Source organism: Lytechinus pictus, chromosome 17, assembly GCF_037042905.1.
Source record: "Lytechinus pictus isolate F3 Inbred chromosome 17, Lp3.0, whole genome shotgun sequence".
Lineage (NCBI taxonomy): Eukaryota > Metazoa > Echinodermata > Echinoidea > Temnopleuroida > Toxopneustidae > Lytechinus > Lytechinus pictus.
Window position 1 is genome coordinate 6,434,802 of NC_087261.1, and position 19,420 is coordinate 6,454,221.

General features: G+C 33.4%; 1 protein-coding gene across 4 annotated transcripts; it reads left to right on the plus strand.

Moving 5' to 3' along the window:
• The first annotated feature begins 1,083 nt into the window (after positions 1 to 1,083).
• LOC129280565 (uncharacterized) lies at positions 1,084 to 14,074 on the plus strand. Of its 4 annotated transcripts, none has more exons than XR_010296303.1 (5): positions 1,209 to 1,551; positions 9,742 to 9,930; positions 10,752 to 10,839; positions 11,329 to 12,721; positions 13,292 to 14,074. XR_010296303.1 is itself a non-coding variant. In XM_054916567.2 (4 exons), exons 1-4 carry the CDS (start codon positions 1,497 to 1,499, stop codon positions 11,678 to 11,680), a joined length of 684 nt encoding a protein of 227 aa, XP_054772542.2. In that variant the 5' UTR covers positions 1,084 to 1,496; the 3' UTR covers positions 11,681 to 13,091. The 4 variants fall into 4 exon arrangements, 2 of the variants coding, with proteins under 2 accessions (XP_054772542.2, XP_054772541.2); XR_010296302.1 differs by having other exon boundaries at positions 1,292 to 1,551; positions 9,739 to 9,930; positions 13,292 to 13,758; XM_054916567.2 differs by lacking the exon at positions 13,292 to 14,074 and having other exon boundaries at positions 1,084 to 1,551; positions 11,329 to 13,091.
• Positions 14,075 to 19,420: the final 5,346 nt, after the last annotated feature.

The window sequence follows — 19,420 nt, forward strand, 5'->3', positions numbered from 1 at the left end:
CTTCCAATATAACATATTATTCAAGTTTAAACCAGACGTTGGATGTATAGCTAGGGTTGCTATGAAGCGGGTTTTTTCCGCAAATTAGCAACATCCATGACTAAATGACTGAATGAGCAAAGGATGAACACTAATTATGTTTTTGTGAAAATTGTAGATGCTTGCCTTAACGGGTTAAGAAGCACACATTAAAAGCAATATTCACGATATTGGTTCTAAAGGCCTACAATATCAATGTTGTTACCACAATTTTGTAATCAATTTGTGTTGATGTTTTCGTAATGTTAGGAATGCCTCCTAACACCCCATGAATGGAATAATGAATAAGCATGACTTTGAAAACAAACACCCGGATGTGACAATATGGCATGCGGTTAAAGTTTTGACAATGATTTTAAACTGCATTCCACTACATATTTTATCACAATAAAGTCACTCTTGGTTTGATATTTAATTTCATTTAAAATTGTCTAGCCTGATCACATGTATATATTTTCATAGCTTCTGTATATATTTAATGCTCTCGTTTAAGATAAATGTACAGTATCATATTTTGATCCTTGTTTTTTTCATACATTATTAAAGGGATGTCACATCTCCCCTTTCCGTTATCTTATGTTATTACATAAAATCATAATTTTCTCATTATTTCATACTTCTGTGAATGATATGTCTCCCTTATAATGAAATAAGTTGCAGCAATAAATATCTAATGCACTAAGTCAGTTGTCAATCCAATTTTTCTAGTTCTTGGAGGTAAACATTTGAATAAACTTAATTTCATATAATAAAATACAAAAGAACAAGTGGGGATGTGACATCATCAGCCCACCTAATGAATATTCATTCATTCACTAAAATTTAAAATTCGATAACTTTGTTATTTGTTATCTGATTTTGATGAAAATTTCGGCTTTTTGCTCAGTGAATTCTACTCTATTTATCAAGCTTTAAATACTTTCAGCCCGGACCATCTCTTTAAGCAATAAACCCCGTTAGTCTACTGTAAAATTAGATAGTCGAGGGCGGAATTCTCTATTCAGGTAACAAAGCCAAATATTTGCTTCAAACTGAGTATTTGCCATAAGCCAAGAGAAAAAAGTTCTATTCAGTTTTGCCATCACAAATAAATATTCTTTCAGTGGAAAATGTATTGTCTGGGGCAGGATAAGGTTTAGTGATCTTTTATGCAATGGAGTGCATGAATCAATTCAATTCCGAGCTCGAAGATGAAGGCCAAATAGTTCATAAAGTACGTGTCTCAAAAATATATATTTAGTATGTTTAGGGTGTTGGCTTTTGACTTCAGAGAAGATCACCACGTTAGAATGTATTGATAAATGTATTGTGATATGAGCATTTGAATGTACTCTGAAAGAAAGACGAATATGCCTCCTTGATAACAGCAACCAAATGTTCGATCATCGAGTTTGACAATAACAATGGATTGTTATTAAACTCCAATATTCGATAGTACTGGAACATTCGATGTCGAAATGGAAGGACATTATTTTGTGTCTCTTATGATTATGTTCGAAATTTTATCGACAGGTAAGAAAGACTGAATTGATTTCAATTGAATGTTTAAGAGACACGTGTTACATTTCAGTCTATATTATATTTATTGTTTTTAATGATCTATTCATCATTGTGATATTATTTTGTACAATTATGGTGAAGAAAATGTAAAAATACGAGGGAGCAAAGAGGACGAGAATAATTGTTCCATGCCATCGGGATGCAATTTACTAATCATGCTAATAGGCAAGATACGTCAGCTTGTGGAATGTATCGGATTGCATGTGTGTGTGGGGGAGGGGGAATGTGGATTGTGTGAAAGGGGGAGGGGCTTAGCAAACTTCCAAACATACAGCGATGAAGAATTCACTGCATAATGTTACCCAGGTGTTGTATAACAGAAGAACATTATTAATTTCATGAACTATAAAGCTACATGTATGATCTATATAACGAACATATTCTAAAGTTATTTTCATCCTATTGTGTAAAAGTTTTGATTTCAAATTTCTTATTTTGTATTTTTATATATTACAATTTTACGATTTGTGGTCAATAATTCTTTGACATAGTCTGTAGGTGTTTATCATCTGTTCTTTGTTTCATTAAATGCACTTTGTCAGGTAAGAACCCCATTGGAAATAAGCCAGCACGGCTTTCATGTTTTTTCCTCTCTCTACATATTTTGATACTTTATTTCGCATTCGTACCTGTTACACTATCTGACAAACAAATCAAGACAGTTACCAAATTAAGATCATGGTTGATGATAAACTTAATAACAGACATGATATATGTGGATCTTAACATTCAAAACAGGGGGGGGGGGGGGGTGGGGGGAACTACACCACAATAATAATTAAAACGGCTACTGTCACTCTTTCTTTTCATACGACCACACTACAAAGACCATGTAAATGATAACGATGAAGATTATAAATACCGATACTGTCAAGAAAACTTCAAGACGAGGATTGAATGATTGATTGATTGATTTTATTTGGCAAGTAACCATAAATACAGTAGCATTAAAACAACAGGCTTGCACAGGATGACCCACGAACGCTCGAAAGCTTATTTCCAGCGGGGTCCTCGACATACAGAATTAAGATAATAACATGGTAAAATTATACTATTTACATATTAAAAAATGAAGAAAAAAGATAAGTATTTACTATTACCAATAAATAAGATATATAGATAATATATACAAGAATATAACGAAGAAGAAGAAGAAAAGAAGGAGAAGGAGGAGGAATAGAAGAAGAAATGGGAGGAGGAGGCGGAAAAAAAGGATGAGGAAGAAAATAATAAGGAGAAGAACAACAGCAAAAACGGCGACAACAATAAAAGCACGAAGAGGAGAATAGAAGGAAGAGATAAAAGAAATATAATAGAAGAAAGGACATATCGAAGCTTCAATCAAACTATGTAAAATACATAATAATACCTGGTAGGGAAGAGAAAAGAACGTGGTCAGTATTCAGGCTAAATCAACCGTACAACATATCATTTGCATCTTCTCTTTGACTCTCAAGTGAAATATATTCTTTCAATTTCCTCTTAAAATGCAAAAAGTTTCCTATTTCCTTTTTATCATTGGGAAGGGAATTCCAATGTTTAATAGCATTGTAATAAAAGGAGTTACCAATACTACCAACCCTTTTTGGTAAGCAAAAGTTGAAATGGCTGTTTCTTGTATTATAGTTATGTAATTCGGTAACTAGATTAAAGTTTGATCCAATGTAATGATTCGATCTATTGTGAAAGATTTTATGCACGTGGTGCAAAATAAGCTGTTTTGATCTTTTGTTGACTTCAGGAGAACCTGCTCCAGAGAGTTCGGCGTAGCCAACATGGGTTCTGGGACCAGAACAGTTAATGAATCTAACCATTTTATTCTGTATAATTTTCAACTTCTTTTTATCAAGTTCGCTTATGCCACTAGACCAAGCAGGGTTAGCAAAGTCAAATAAACTCTGAATAAGAGCAAAACAGATAATACGCCTTGCTTTTTGATCCATACAGCTTTGATACCTGCACAGACATTTCAAACGGGCATTCGCCTTTTTTACGATTGATTCTACTAAAGATGAAAATGAAAGGGAGCTAGTCAACTCAATGCCTAAATACTTTACAGATTATTTCCTCTGAATTATCTTATTATTGTATGATACTTCAAATTCAAATGAAATTTTATAATTACTTTTAGAACAAAACAGAATGCTCTCGGTTTTGCCTAAGTGTAACGATAATATATTATCAGTCATCCAATCGACACATGTAGACAGCTGTTCGCTAAGTTTTTCCTCAACAAATTTTGGGTTGGAATTGGAACAAAGTAGTACGCTATCATCTGCATACAATAATAATTTACAGTCAGCTTTTATACAAATAGACATGTCATTGATATAAGTTGAAAATAGAATTGGGCCTAAAATACTTCCCTGTAGAACTCCACACGTTATAGGCATAATTTTGGAACGAATATCGCGAATAGCCACTACTTGATGTCGATTCGACAAGTAGGATTTGAACCATGCTACAGTAGCCTGGTTAAAACCCATTATTTGTATTTTTTTCAATAAGATGCCATGATTAAGTGTATCAAATGCTTTTTGAAGATCTAGGAGTACCATCCCAACGAATTATCCCTTAGAAATATTAGTTCTCAGATAATCAGTCAAGTGAATAAGGCATGTCTCAGTCGAATAGTCATGTCGAAAACCAGACTGATATTCGTAAATCATATCATTTTCTTTTAAATATTTTTCGATCTGAACACATACCGCCATTTCTAGAATTTTTGATACTATGCTTAAAACACTGATAGGTCTTTAGTTTTCAACAGCAGTTTTATCTTTCTTCTTATGAATAGGAGTTACTTTTGCAATTTTCATATCCTCTGGGAAAGTGCTAGTAAAGATAGATAGATTTATCAAGAAATGTAATGGTTTGTACAAACTCTTTGCTCCTTCTTTTAGAGATTTAGCAGGTATCAAATCTAACCCAGTGCTTTTTGATACATTTAATATACGCAACTCATTAAAAATGAATTGATCACTAACAGATAATAATTCAAATTTATCTTGGCTTATACCTTTTTTTAAAATAAAATTCACGAGTGTTCTCACTGTCTGCATTGAAATTGTCTTTGCAAGATGGAAGTTTATCTACCAACGTAGCTGCGACATTTGTAAAATAGGAATTGAATTCATTGGAAATAGTTATCTTATCATGACATAATTCTCCGTCAATTAAAACTACTAATTCTTGGTCCTTTCCATTTTTCTTTTTTAATCCCAAACTTTTTAGATTCTGCCTAAGTCTTTTAGAAACATTTTTATTTTCTTCTATTTTATTTTGTATGTATTCTTATTTGGCCTTTTTCACCTCTCTTTGAACCATATTTCTTAATTTCTTGTATCTTTTAGAAAGCGTGTCATAATCCTCATCGCTTAGATTTTTCTTCATTTTTTATACGCCACATTTCTTTCTCGAATAAGAGAAATAATATCTTTAGTCATCCAGTTTTCTGATCTCTGTTTAATTCTAATCCGCTATCATATTCAACGTTGAAATAAAAGTATTTTGAAAAACTGACCAAGCCTTATTTACGTCAGTGCATTGGGTTAAATCTGACCAATCAACGGCAGACAGTTTAAGATTGAAAGATTCTTCGCTATATTTTTTCAATGATCTAATATCAGTGGTTCTGTGAACACCTATAGCCAGCCTAATTTTCTTTCGTGTGCAGAGAGTAAAATAATGGTCACTTATACCAAGATCAATAACACCACTCTGACTTATTTTTTGTTCGTTATTACAAATAACATGGTCCAATAAAGAAGAACATGTGTGTGTGACACGGGTTGCATCTTTGATGAGTTGGCTAAATCCATGAAGACTAAATAAGGCAGTATACTTTTTAGCCAGTGGAGATTTCTGAAAAAGACAAACATTCATATCACCTAAAAGTATAATTTCATCATCGTTCTTTAATGTATCGAGAATACTTGACATCTTCTCGATTGCTTTTCGCAGGCCTATAAATGACGCCAGCAATAATTGGTTTTGATCTTGGTAGAAGTAAATTAATCCACAGTGATTCAGAATCACCTGTACTTAAAACATGTATGATATTGAATGCAATATCCTTTCTGACATAAAAACATACACCACTCCCAGAGCCTGATAATCTATCATTGCCTATTACTTTGTATCCATCTATATTGATTTCTTCATCGTTCACCGAGTCATTTAGCCATGTTTCTGTGAAAGCAATGACTGCAATATTATTTCTCTTAAATATAATTCGAAGTTCTGAAATTTTCGGTAGAATAGATCTAACATTAAGATGTACAAAGTGAAGACCTTTTACAGCAAATATGTTTTCAAAATCTTGATAAAGTAAACTTTAATCCTTCGAGTTTTTTTTTTCTGCAAATTTGGCTCTGGAATGTTTTCGGGTACCCGAATTTCTTTCTCACAGTTTACAATAGTATTATTGTAGTCGTCAAATAAAGATTCACAGAAAGATGGTAAAAAACAGGTTGAACAAAACCATTCTTCATCGGAGCTCAAATATAAATTTGAATATATTTCCAGGCTTATTTCTTGACAGTGAATATGATACCATCTTTTACAAGTGGAACAAAGAAGGCCGCACTGATTTGATTTTACTGGTTTTTCGCAGTTTCCACATGGAAACTTAAATTGTGGGCCTGGGTTTGATTCAATATCACCATACAATAATAAGAGAAGGAAAACAATGATTTTGGTCACTTCCCTATTCATTAATTCTATGGAAGGGATCCATTTGTTTTGAAAATAATAAATGTACAATTTGGGAAATATCATTCTAAAGTATAATTTTTTCATAACAAATCGTTTTGCAGGTAAAATCGTGCGTATAGAACACAGAACTCACCAGGTCAAGTGATCTGTTATATACATCAAAATTTCCAATTTCCATCTTTGCCATCATAGTATCATATTCTTTAATCAATCAAATATGTATATATGGAGATACATGTATTTAACCATTAAGTAATGATCTCACTTACAGTAAATAGTCATGCCACTCTCTTGTCGAGGTCCTCGATCCGGTTGTCTCATCATGCCTTCTGACATCTCTGTGTTTGTTGGTCGTACTCGTAGGAGCAGCTACGTCAGCATAGGACCTTCCATCATTAAATTTCTGTTCATCTCGAATTTTTTGAACGCCAGTAAGATGAGAACGAATACGTACCAGCTAATTGTCAATTCCATTAGATTGCTGACCTCAGAAATATAGTGTCAATACCCTTGTATTCATATACAAGTAGGCTATAATTGTCAACAATATTCATGTTGATTTTGCACCTGAGTATACCTTTGTCAAGTTTACAGGTCAACAACTTTAAGCCTCTATTTAAAAAAAAATCCTCCTCCTATGGATGGTCAATTTAGCACAAATACAAAAACAAAACGACCTGAAATTAATTAAAAATGAAAAAAAAAACCCGCATAAACAACTCAGTAATTGATTAATATGATCATATATAAATATATATATATATAATGTGATGACAAGTTTACTTGTACCAAACGCTCTTGAGGTGTGAGTATGAAACATAGTGTGATGAGGCCAACTCAAAAGATGACGCAGGACACCATTTTAGCTTTAGCTTTCGTCTTTAATAAGACTTCGTCAGAAGCGTCTGAAAAAATATAAGGAGATACAACATCCAAGTTTGTCTTGCACATCAATGAATTATCATCAAGTTAAATATATTCCATAATCTCATTAGAAAGATGAATGAATGAATACATTAATTAATTGATAAATAACAAATAATTAATTCGATTGAAATAATAATTATATAAATGAAGATGACATACCTGTAATTACAGACTATTATGGTCAGGATGCCTACCGTACTATCTTGTTCAGGAAGTGTCACAAATTACAAAATGAAAACATTGGTTGCTGGGTGGTGAAAGCGCAAAGCGCAATTGTAATGCACATACTTTATGTCACAATGAATATGAATATTCATGAAATAGATAACGTAAGCTGGAGGATGATGAAGAAAACATTGTTTCTTACAAGCATAGTAATTAAATATCTATGAAACGATATAAATTTTGAAATCAAATAAAGTAAAGATTATAAATAAAATTGTTGATAATGACCAAAAGCCTCACTTCTCAAGCTTGTGTTACATAGAGCATGTAGAGAGCACCTAACAGATACATAACAACGAGTATAAAACATCATTTCATCATTTAATTAGTGAAACTGATGTAAAAATGTGACACACGATTGAGGTTAATTAAAAAATAATTATTCTTCTACATTGATACCATTTGGTACAAGTGTTTTAGGTTTCAGAATCCAATATGACTCTCGTTTGAGTATGATTGATTAATGTTGTTTTCTGATAAGTTCTATTCCTACGATTTGAATGTCATCTGTGGAATGATTATAATTACTGAAGTGAGCAGCTATTGGGATTTCCTTGCGTCTACTCGTGTGATATTTCTTTATGTCTGATCGTGTGTTGCACATTCTTGTGTACAGTGTATTAGTAGTCTTCACGACATACTGTTTGTTGCAGCGTTTGCAAGTAATGAGATATAATAAGCCAGTTCACGGTTAGCTCATGATCAACTTTTCTCCAATGACCTTTGTGATTTTTCATTAGGATAAGCACTATCATTTTCAAATGTAGATGTTGCGTTAGCTTTACCGGTAGAGTATTCGAATTCTAAGAACAAAGGGCATTGTATAGACCAGGTGACTAGAATAGTACATCAGGTATAAAGTTTGGAAATCTGTTTTATTGTCTGCCGCCTTTGGCACATTTGACTATTGTTTAGGCTACTGTCAAATACCAGTGATTATGAAGGCTCTATTTATTACTCTTCAGCTTGGACGTGATAAATATTTTGAAAGGAATACATGAATAATCATCAAATCACAAATGCCTATGTCAGTGAATTTGAAAGCCACCTTCATGGTTGTCTCCAATGACCTTTTTCTGCTCGTGCGCAGTTTACAACCGTGAACAGGCTTATACCCATGAAGATTTGCAATTGATTTGCTGAGTAATTGGGAATTTCTCTCCTGTTACTGTGCGTACGAAATATGTAGTGTTCAACATGAATGGGCAGATACATATATATATATATATATATATATATATATATATATATATATATATATATATATATATATATGACTTAAAGGAAGGTTCCTCAGAGCTATCTACTTAAAGGCAATGAAGATGGAAGCTTGAATCGCAATGCTGGCAAACACTTTTTATTTATTTATTCTTTAGATTCATTTAAAATTATCATAATAATAATAACGGCATATTTACCCAGGGTAGCCACTTCAGTTCCGAAAACTGTTCTCCCAGCGGGCCCTGCTATTATTATTACCCCGGCTTTAGCACGGCTAACTTGATCGGGCGCTCGAACATTCGAGGAATTTCTTTCTACCGGGTACCCATTCACCTCACCTGGGTTGAGTGCAACACAATGTGGATAAATTTCTTGAAGAAGGAATTTACGCCATGTCTGGGATTCTAACTCACAACCCTCTGTTTCAAAGTCCAGAGACTAATCCACTGGGCCACAACGCTCCACAAAAAGTGTGTACGAATTTTGACAACAGCACTAAAACAAATCACAGTGGGAGCTTCATCAGAAATATTCAATGCTAATGTAATTATGATAAACATACAAATTATATCAATTTTTTAAACGTACACACGTTGGTATCAATAATGCATAGAGCATTTTCATGTTGCAAGATAAAAGAGCAGTGTAGACATACATGCCTTGCTGGTCAAGGATCGAGCCGAGAATCGAACCCCGGATTTTCCATACACCATCAGGCACACTAACTCACACCCACAACCCACACAAATGCCCACCCAAGAAGGAAATGAAAGCATGTGCTAAAAGACACTGTGCAAACAGGTGCTGAGCTCGCACAATGAATGCTTAAATCAAAGATGAAGATTTCACAACATCCACAGCATCCAGATTTTCATCTTTAAACCCTTTCTCGTCAACATACTTTTATCTTATGCCTAATTTTTTTACGTAACTCATATAATATTTGGCTGTTCCCTCAGTACTTAGAGCCAACCAATCATTTCACTTTGTACTTATTTTGTTTCAAATCACAAATTTAAAAGCATATATCTTTCTTCTCGTTTTTCCTAGCAGTTGATGCTTTTTGCGATGCGCCCTCCCCAGTAGCAGCTACCCATCACAATGGCACTCTAGCAGTCTATAAGACTGGAGATACCCTCTACTTCACCTGCAACTCTGGTTATTCTACAAACTATCAGCCACCTTCATCAACATGTCTAGCCAGTGGCATTTGGAATCCACCTGATTTAGCTTGCGAACTAAGTGAGTTCTCTTCTTAACTCAAGGATCTGAATATAAATGACATATGATGAAAAGTGCAGATACGTCTTGGTGATGAAGATGGAAAGGTGACGCTCTAGGGATAGAGTAATGAAGAAATATTCTTTCTTTATCATTCTATCCCTTCAGTGTCGTCTTTCCTTCTTCAATGACGTCTCGTATTACCATGATCTCGATGATGATGATGGTGATGATAATGACGATGAGGATGATGATAATGATATTCATTATTATGATTATGATCGTCATCATCATCATCATCATCATCATCATCATATTATTTATTATCATTATTATTATTCTCTTTTGTTGTTATTATTCTTCTTTTCCTTGTTCTTCTTCTCATTAGAACTATTATTATCATTAGTATTATTGCCGTAGTTATCATTTTCCTTACGTTGGTCCTGAAAGCTATGACAACGATGATTAAGAAGTAAACACATGATGCTAAATTACAGAATAAGGAAGAAAAGACTAAAATGACAATAACATGCATATTTAGAAATCAGGTGAACTGTAAATGTCTCCATCAAATCAAACGAAAATGTATATATGCATTTATGATTTTTCTGAAGTTGTGCCTTGCTCGAAGTATGTGTATAACCAATCACCAAGACGATTTCCAGGAAACTTGCATACAGAACACGAAATGCTTTCAATATCATGATTCTCATGATTGCGTAATTAATATGTGAAATATTGACATAATAATCTATATATATGTGACCTTTATGCCCCTTTGTCAATGTTTAAGCTTCTATTTCAAATACGTCACCGACATTAATGTTGTTTATATCTTTCAGATACGACATCACTTATCATCTCCATTATAGTAGCCGTCATCACCCTCTTCGTTTTCTTGATTATAGTCATATATATCTTCAGAAGAAAGTAAGTCATTGTTAATTATTTGATAGCGTATATCAAGAAGTTTTATAGAATATGTAGTCAAAATTATCAAAATTATTAATGAAGCTTTTAATTTGTAAAGAGATTTATAAATAATATTAATGTGCACTGTAGCCTTTGATTTGGATTTATGATTAGAATTGGTGAAGCCGAGCATTTCAATGGATTTTTTTTAATTGAAGCTCTACATTTTGACACCTTCCCGCTAACTTCTGACATACAAAAATCGAAAATTAGTTTGATGGGAATGAATTCGTCATGTTATGTGGCATATTTCAAACAAGATGACCACAGTCGAGCGATTTAAAATTACACTGCAAAAATTATCTTTGTTTGTGTCTGTAAAGAAATATAAAAATTGTCCTGCTCAATCATTGCAAAAGCATATTAATTATGTTAATGATATCAAATTGTAAGTGTTTTCCAATTTAACATTTGTTGTGCTTGTTACATCTTTCTTTTTAATTCAAGGCGAAGCCAAACGCATGTTTCATCTCCGAAGATAATCAGAAGAAGTCCACAGTTTCCGGAATATCCACCTGGAAACATCGAAATGTCCAGACCAGGATCGTTATACGACTCCATCCATATTAACGTAGATCATGTAGATAGGAACGCTATTAATGGCGCCATCACCGGTATGGAAGGGATCAGTGAACAGTCTGACGGTTTGGAGAATCCCAGTCATGCAATAGACAATGGAGGAATTGACATTATAGATGCCGATGGCCTGAATATGACAAGGGCACGCGTCGCCGATAGGAGTCGGTCACGTGATCATGAATACACGAATGGCACCCAGAGCGAGAAGCAATCCACGTGAAAATACAGCGAAACGCTACAAATTAGTTTTAAGAATAAATAACAAGGAAACTATATAAAAGAACTAAGAATGAGAATGTTCTGGTAAGATCAGTATAATGAGTACATGCATACTCAGATTGTTGTTGAAATGTTGATGTAATGAGGGACACGTGATAAATTGCATATTTGCAAATGGAATCCGAAGCGGTGTTCTCCTAAACATCTTTGATAAATATAGCTGGAACGAACGCTTAATGGAGTTTTCTGGAGTATGCACAAAATAAAAGTTCATTTTAATGTGTAGTATCTTTTGATTAGGTATCTTTCACTTTTAAAGGTCAAGACCACCCCAGAAAAATGTTGATTGGAGTCAATAGATAAAAATAAAAAAAGAATAAGGCTGAAAATTTCATCAAAATCGGATGTATAATAACAAAGTTATGACATAAAGTTTCGCTTATTTTATTTTCAAATTTGACAATAAAGAACAGCTTGACTGAACTATAAAATGGAGGAATAAAACTTGCTTCACCTTCCAACGAGGAGAAAAATAGAATATTCCATATTTCATAAAAAAATAAGATACAAAAGAAATAGTGAGTGGAGTGAGTGATGTCATCAGTCCCCTCATTTGCATACTCATGACTGCTTTGTGAAAATAAGCAAAACTTTAAAATGTCATAACTTTCTTATTATTACATCCGATTTTGATGAAATTTTCAATGTTATGCTTGTTGGATTTTTATAATTCTGTTGAAATCAACTGTTTGTTAGGGGTGGACTTGTCCCTTAACTATCTAAAAGATTCAGCCTAAATTATATTACTCATTCACGCATTTAAATTAACATAGACCAACGAGTTTTACCAACGCGCTCGATTTAAACAAAATATTTGTGCGGACAAAGGACAATGCGGGATGAAAGTTATTCACTTCGCTCTAACAAGATGGTATTTTATATGATATACACATGCATAAATAAGTTCATATATACATATCTATGTTTACACCCACACTCGCAGATGTATATATATTATGATATACGCTCTAAAAACAAATTAGTCATAAATGACTAGTTAATAGGGTCAGCTTGGTGCAATTAACTGTTACTCTAGTCGTATTTAAGTATTTTCTAGTCGTATTTTACTAGAACAGAGTTATTTCTGACTAGAATATATGTCAGAAACGTGACAAGACATATCAGTTGCACCCAGCTGATTATACTGGTCTTGTCAATTTGACTGATTTGTTTTGAGAGTGTATTTTTTTGCTTATTATAGGAGAAGGGGCAGTGGCGTACCTAGGATTTTCCACAGGGGGGGCACAATCGGCCGCCAAAAAATTTGACAAGCAAAAAAAAAAAAAAAAAAAAAAAAAAAGATCTTCAATAAAAAAATTTAGGTTTTCGTACCAGAAAAAAATTTGACAAGCAAAAAAAAAAAAAAAAAAAAAAAAAAAGGTCTTCAGGCTCTTCAGGGGGGGGGGGCATTAAAGGTCTTCAAGTTCGTCAGGGGGGGGGGCAAAAAAGGTCTTTTAAGCTCGTCAGGGGGGGCAGGTATATGTCTTTTGTATGGGTTGTGGCTCGTCAGGGGGGGCAGAGTGCCCCCTCTGCCCCCCCGTAGGTACGCTAGTGAGTAGGGGTAAACCTCGGTGTAATGGTCCACCTGCACTCCCCTAATTAGTTATATCGAGAGGAGAGACCTGCGGGTCTTAGTGATTCAGTTCGCTTTTCACCTCCCAGGCACAGGTGACGCCAAACAAATAATAATAATAATAATATTCAAAGTTACTCAAATTTTTGACGTTCCTTACGTCTCCATTTGGAGTGAATAACAATGATCAGATCAATCAATATTCAAGAGTCATTACGGAGATTTAATCGCAATTTTCTACAGAAAATGTACATTTTAAAAAAAAATTCATGTTAATAGAGAATGAAGAGATAAAAGGATAGGAGGAGAATAGGCGGATTTAGAATGAATATAATTCATTGTGATATTTGAAGAAAGGAATACAACGCATAATTAATTTTATATTTTTTGTAGTAGCGTAGACCTAAACCATATTTATACTTTATAAAGTGAAATATACTAATTGTAAAAATAAAAAAAATCATAACAATGTAGGATAATCATAAAAAAGAATCATACTCATGCTTAGTATTTAGTGCTTTTAGTATTTGTCTCATCTTATACCATATGACAATGATTCTTTAATCAAATCGAAAAAAAGCTTCAAAGAAATAAGTAACAATTAAGCAATAACCTTGTAAAAGCTTTCTTTTGTGTGTTTTCGGGCCTACAGCAGTGGCATACTTAGGATTTTCCACAGGGGGGCAAATTCGTCCGCCAAAAAATTTGACATGCAAAAAAAAAAGGTCAAATAAAGGATTTCTAACCAGAAAAAATATTCACAAGCAAAAAGAAAGAAAGAAAAAAAAAGGTATTTCAAGTTCAAAGGAGCTGGCCAGCGATCACTTGTGACTCGTCAGGGGGGGGGGGGGCAGTCTGCCCCCTCTGCCCCCCCCGTAGGTACGCTAGTGGCCTACAGTATATTTCATAATTAATTGCTAAATAAGTGCTTTGGTAAGAATTACACTATGCAATGTTTGTTGGTGTCAAGTATATTTTATTTAGTTACACAGAAATATATTTCAAATAATAGATACATGAAATAAAATAGAGTGGAGTCTTGTTTTGTTATTTTATGTAAGACCTTGTTACCGATTCCATTTAAAAACGGCATGATCAAGAATAATCGGGGCTGAAGGTAGAGTCAAATCAAATTTTAATATTTTGGGGGTCTGGGGAAAAGTAAACTATTTCATATTCCATTTAAAAAATATTGAGCTTGTAACATCGACGATTCCTTCTACTGTATACTCACAATGTTCTCTATTTAAAAGCGTCTTGTTGTAGCGGTTCCGACTGTCGTCTTGTAATGAGAGGGTCGTGTGTTCGAATCCCACGGCGGCCTTTTGTCCTCTGGCAAGGCGTCAATCCACACTTTGGCACTTTCCATCCACGTACCCGGTAGGATACGAAACACGCCGTAGTATGCTTAGCATTTGACTCTTGGAACTCTTGTTGGAATGCTTCCCATCGGGTGGACATGGTGGAGAAAATGCATACGTTGTGTGTGAGTATGCACGGATTCGATGGTATAATAACAATTACAATTAAAGCGCTTACAAATATCAAAGGGGAAGTTAACCCTAACAAAAAGTTAATTGTAAATATAGCAGAAAAATATGTTCTCGAAGGTTTCAGAAAAATCCATCAAAGGAACGATAGTTATCAGAAATTTTAATTATTTGATTGGTAACGTCATTTGCGAGCAGCTTTGCTACCAATCGTAAAGTAAAGAAATCAATGAAATGTCATTTTTTCAGAAAACTGAAAATGGTTTTTATTGTACCTTCAGCATATCAATAGACAAATCATTTCACATCTGTTTCTAAAAAAAACATACGAACCATAAAAAATTTGAAATTTATGCATCTTATATTACATAACATTTGGGGGGAGGTGCTAATTTAAATTCAAGTTTCAATAACTTTCTTAATCTTTAATGGATTTTCCTCAAACCTTTACCAATAATCTTATCATTTTTATGCTATATTTACAACCATCTGTTCTTCAGGGTGAACTTCCCCTTTAACATGTTTAAATCCGCATACATTCGTAATTCCGAAGCTTCGTAATTCCGAAGGTTCGTTAGTCCGAAAACGAAATGAGGTTTGTAATTCCGAAGGTTCGTTAATCCGAAAACGAAGTGAGGTTCGTAATTCTGAAGGTTCGTTAATCCGAAAACGAAATGAGGTTCGTAATTCCGAAGGTTCGTTAGTCCGAAAACTAAATGATTAACTAACCTTATTTCGTTTTCGGACTAACGAACCTTCGGAACAACGAACCTTATTTCGTTTTTGGATTCAATTAAACGAACCTTCGGAACAACGAACCTTCTTTCGTTTTCGGATTAACGAACCCTCGGAACATCGAACCTTATTTCGTTTTCGGATTATCGAACCTTCGGAATAACGAACCTTCGGAATAACGCCACAAATGTTCGGTTTAACGAACCCTTTTACGTTTTCGGATTAACGAACATCGAGGTATTGGTAATTTACGTGTTTCAGAATTACGAACCTTCGAAATTACGAAGTGTAGCCGTTTAAATCATATACAGTGCCTCGCATTATGAAAAAAAAGAACCCGTAATTCACTGTATTTTTTTGCCATAATGATCATAGGTTTGCTTCATGAGAGGTACATCAATGAAAATAAATGCCTCTCCTCCTTCATTTAAAGCCCATCTCTACATTCAGAATGCTTTTCTATGACTGAGGTAATGCAATGGAAAGTGGTTCTACCAAATTTCTACTTGCACGAGCAAGTTACGATATGCTGTCTTTTACCGCTATCTATTCGGAAAACAAAGTTCTTAAATTAAATATCAATTTTTCTTCTTTCATATTTGATTTTGTGCGTAAATAAGACTGAGGCATGGTCGAGAAAAGTTGCATGAAAACATGCTTGATATCTATGAGGCGCCGAATGTACCAATATTATATAGAACAATTATTTGTTATATAATCATTATTTATTAAATAATAACTATTATTTATATATAATTTACATTTTATTTGTAAATAACTACTATTATATAAAATATCATTTCTAATTATTTATATATAATTCCAAGTAATACTTCATTATTTGTAAATAATAATAGTTCGACATTCCATTATTTATAAATAATGATTATTTGTTTTTCATTATTTATAAATAATGATTATTTGTTTTTCATTATTTATAAATAATGATTATTTGTTTTTCATTATTTACAAATAATGATTATTTGTTTTTCATTATTTATAAATAATGATTATTTGTTTTTCATTATTTATAAATAATGATTATTTGTTTTTCATTATTTATAAATAATGATTATTTGTTTTTCATTATTTACAAATAATGATTATTTGTTTTTCATTATTTACAAATAATGATTATTTGTTTTTCATTATTTATAAATAATGATTATTTGTTTTTCATTATTTATAAATAATGATTATTTGTTTTTCATTATTTATAAATAATTTGTTGAGTTTTCCATTATTTATAAATAATGATTATTTATAAATAATGAAAAACAAATAATCATTATTTGTAAATAATGAAAAACAAATAATCATTATTTGTAAATAATGAAAAACAAATAATCATTATTTATAAATAATGAAAAACAAATAATCATTATTTGTAAATAATGAAAAACAAATAATCATTATTTATAAATAATGAAAAACAAATAATCATTATTTATAAATAATGAAAAACAAATAATCATTATTTATAAATAATGGAATGTCGAACTATTATTATTTACAAATAATGAAGTATTACTTGGGATTATATATAAATAATTAGAAATGATATTTTATATAATAGTAGTTATTTACAAATAAAATGTAAATTATATATAAATAATAGTTATTATTTAATAAATAATGATTATATAACAAATAATTGTTCTATATAATATTGGTACATTCGGCGCCTCATAGATATCGACCTATTCGACGGATCTTGAAAAACAAAGCAATGAGCTGACGAAGAATGCTTGGTGAGTGTGGTTTTGTCAGCGGCGTAACAGGGGTCGGTGGCCAGAGGGGCAAGAGCCAAAAATTTCCCGGTCATAAAAGAACAGGCAGTGCAATGAGTAGGATTTTTTTTTTAGGGGCCAGATATGGCGTATATCGGGCAGAATTAATCTTTTGAATAAAGTTGCGAGCGAGCGAAGTGAGGATGTAAATTTTTTTTTATTTTGTAATTGATTTTGACATAACACTCAGAAAATAATATCTTATTTCACCCTTCCTTTTCTTTTTTTTTTGGTCTGTACGCCACTGCAATGAACAGGATTATTTTTTATGATTGTGCGCGAACTCTATGCGGCAGTAGCGTGAAGGGTAAAAAAAGGGGCACAGTATGGCGCATGTGCCAAAAAGCTGCTTAACATCAGTCCCGGGCGAGCGAAGCGAGCGAATAAAAAATAACTTTTCAAGATAATCTAACTTTTTTTAAAACTCTATATTCAGTAAATAACATAATATCTTAGACTTTTCCTTTGCTTTTCTTTTTCTCCTTTTCATATTTGTTCTTGGTTGTAGAACTTTTTGCGGCCATGGCCAAACCGTTCCATCTGTAAGCCAGTGCTATGCGGGTGGGGTTACAGATTGCCGCTATTTTAAAATCAAACGCGGGTATTTACAGTATATAGCTTTTACACAACACATTAATTCAAAGCAATTGCGTATTGAATGAATTAAGAGGGGGCAGGTTCAACATAGCAATGTGGGAATATTTGTAAACAGCCAGCGAGCGAAGCGAGCCCGAAAAGAAAAATCGGCCTTTGAAATTAAACTCAAATTATGTGATACATTTTCCATTATATTTAGCAAATAACATATGTTTATTGTTTTCATTTCATTACGTTGCCTCCTATATTTTCTTTTATTTCCCCTTGGGTGTGGAACCAAGACTTCCCCCTGTACGCCAGTGATTGAACGTAAAGCTTAATGTAGGAAGGATCCAAATAGGGGGAGGGGTTAAAGAGCCCTTTGAAGGTTACACGAAGAGCCCCTAATACACGCGCATGGGGTCTGGGACAGAGCCCCCAGTAGCTTTGGAGAATTAGCAAAAATAAACATTTAGATACTTTTTTTAAAGGTAATTATTTACCTAGGTAGGAACACAATGTATAACAGGGGGATATTCAAGCCTGATGGCGACAGTTATTGCATAAAATTTAGCAAGCTTATAACACAATGTTTAATGCAGTCCATCTTTCTTCCCGTTCTTTATTTTCAATCCTCGATCGTTAGCCCAGTCGTGTTTCTTTTCTTTTTCTTGTCCCTTCTTTTCATTTTCCAATTTCGTTTTTGGCTTATCCATTTTACCTTCATTTCCCGCTTTTGTTTGTCATTTTGTCATATTTTAATTCATTTCCCTTTCTTAATCATGCTAATGTACATAGTAGGCCTACTTCGGAATAATTTGTTCTTCCTCACATGTTCTTCTTTCGTTCTTTTCCCGCTTTCCTTCCGGTTTCCATGTTTTGTGGTATTTTTCTTAGCTTTCTTTTCATTTTTTCATTTCCCCTTTCCTTTTTCCTCCTTTGCTGTTTCCCCCTTTCCCTTTCTTTCCCCTCCCTTTTCCGTTTTTTATTTTTCCGATGAAATCCGCCGGGGGGGGGGGGGGGTGCCAAAATAAGAATACAAAATAAATTGACAAATTGTTAGAATTCATGAATTGCATTGATTTTTGTATTTTTGTGATTCGTGTATTGTATTGTAGATTTGTAAATAAAGTCCCTCGTAAGAGGTTTAAAGAAAACAACTATAATCATGATAATTATCATTGTATAATTATTGAATTATGGATTACACATCACCTGCTTTGATAGCGATTCACGGCGGTTTGTTACCGAAGTAGGAAGAAATCAGAGCCCTTTATTATGCTGCTATTACGCTTCCACGATGTTGGGTCCCGGAATTGCCATGATTTTATCATGCCAACTCGTGACAATATGGGGGCACGAATCGTACTATAGTCCAGACTAGTTCACAGCATGTTCACGACAAGTTTACACGACATGTCGAACTCCATGTTCGTTATAGCCAAACTGCGCATGCGTATGACTTTGAGGCGAGTGTGATCTCGTCGCAACCTAGTCATAAACTAGTCGTAGACTAG

Coding starts and splice junctions, on each gene's coding strand:
- LOC129280565 (XM_054916566.2), top strand. CDS start 1,497: ATGGAAGGACATTATTTTGTGTCTCTTATGATTATGTTCGAAATTTTA. Junction 1,552..9,738: donor GTTCGAAATTTTATCGACAG/GTAAGAAAGACT, acceptor CGTTTTTCCTAG/CAGTTGATGCTTTTTGCGAT. Junction 9,931..10,751: donor TGATTTAGCTTGCGAACTAA/GTGAGTTCTCTT, acceptor TATATCTTTCAG/ATACGACATCACTTATCATC.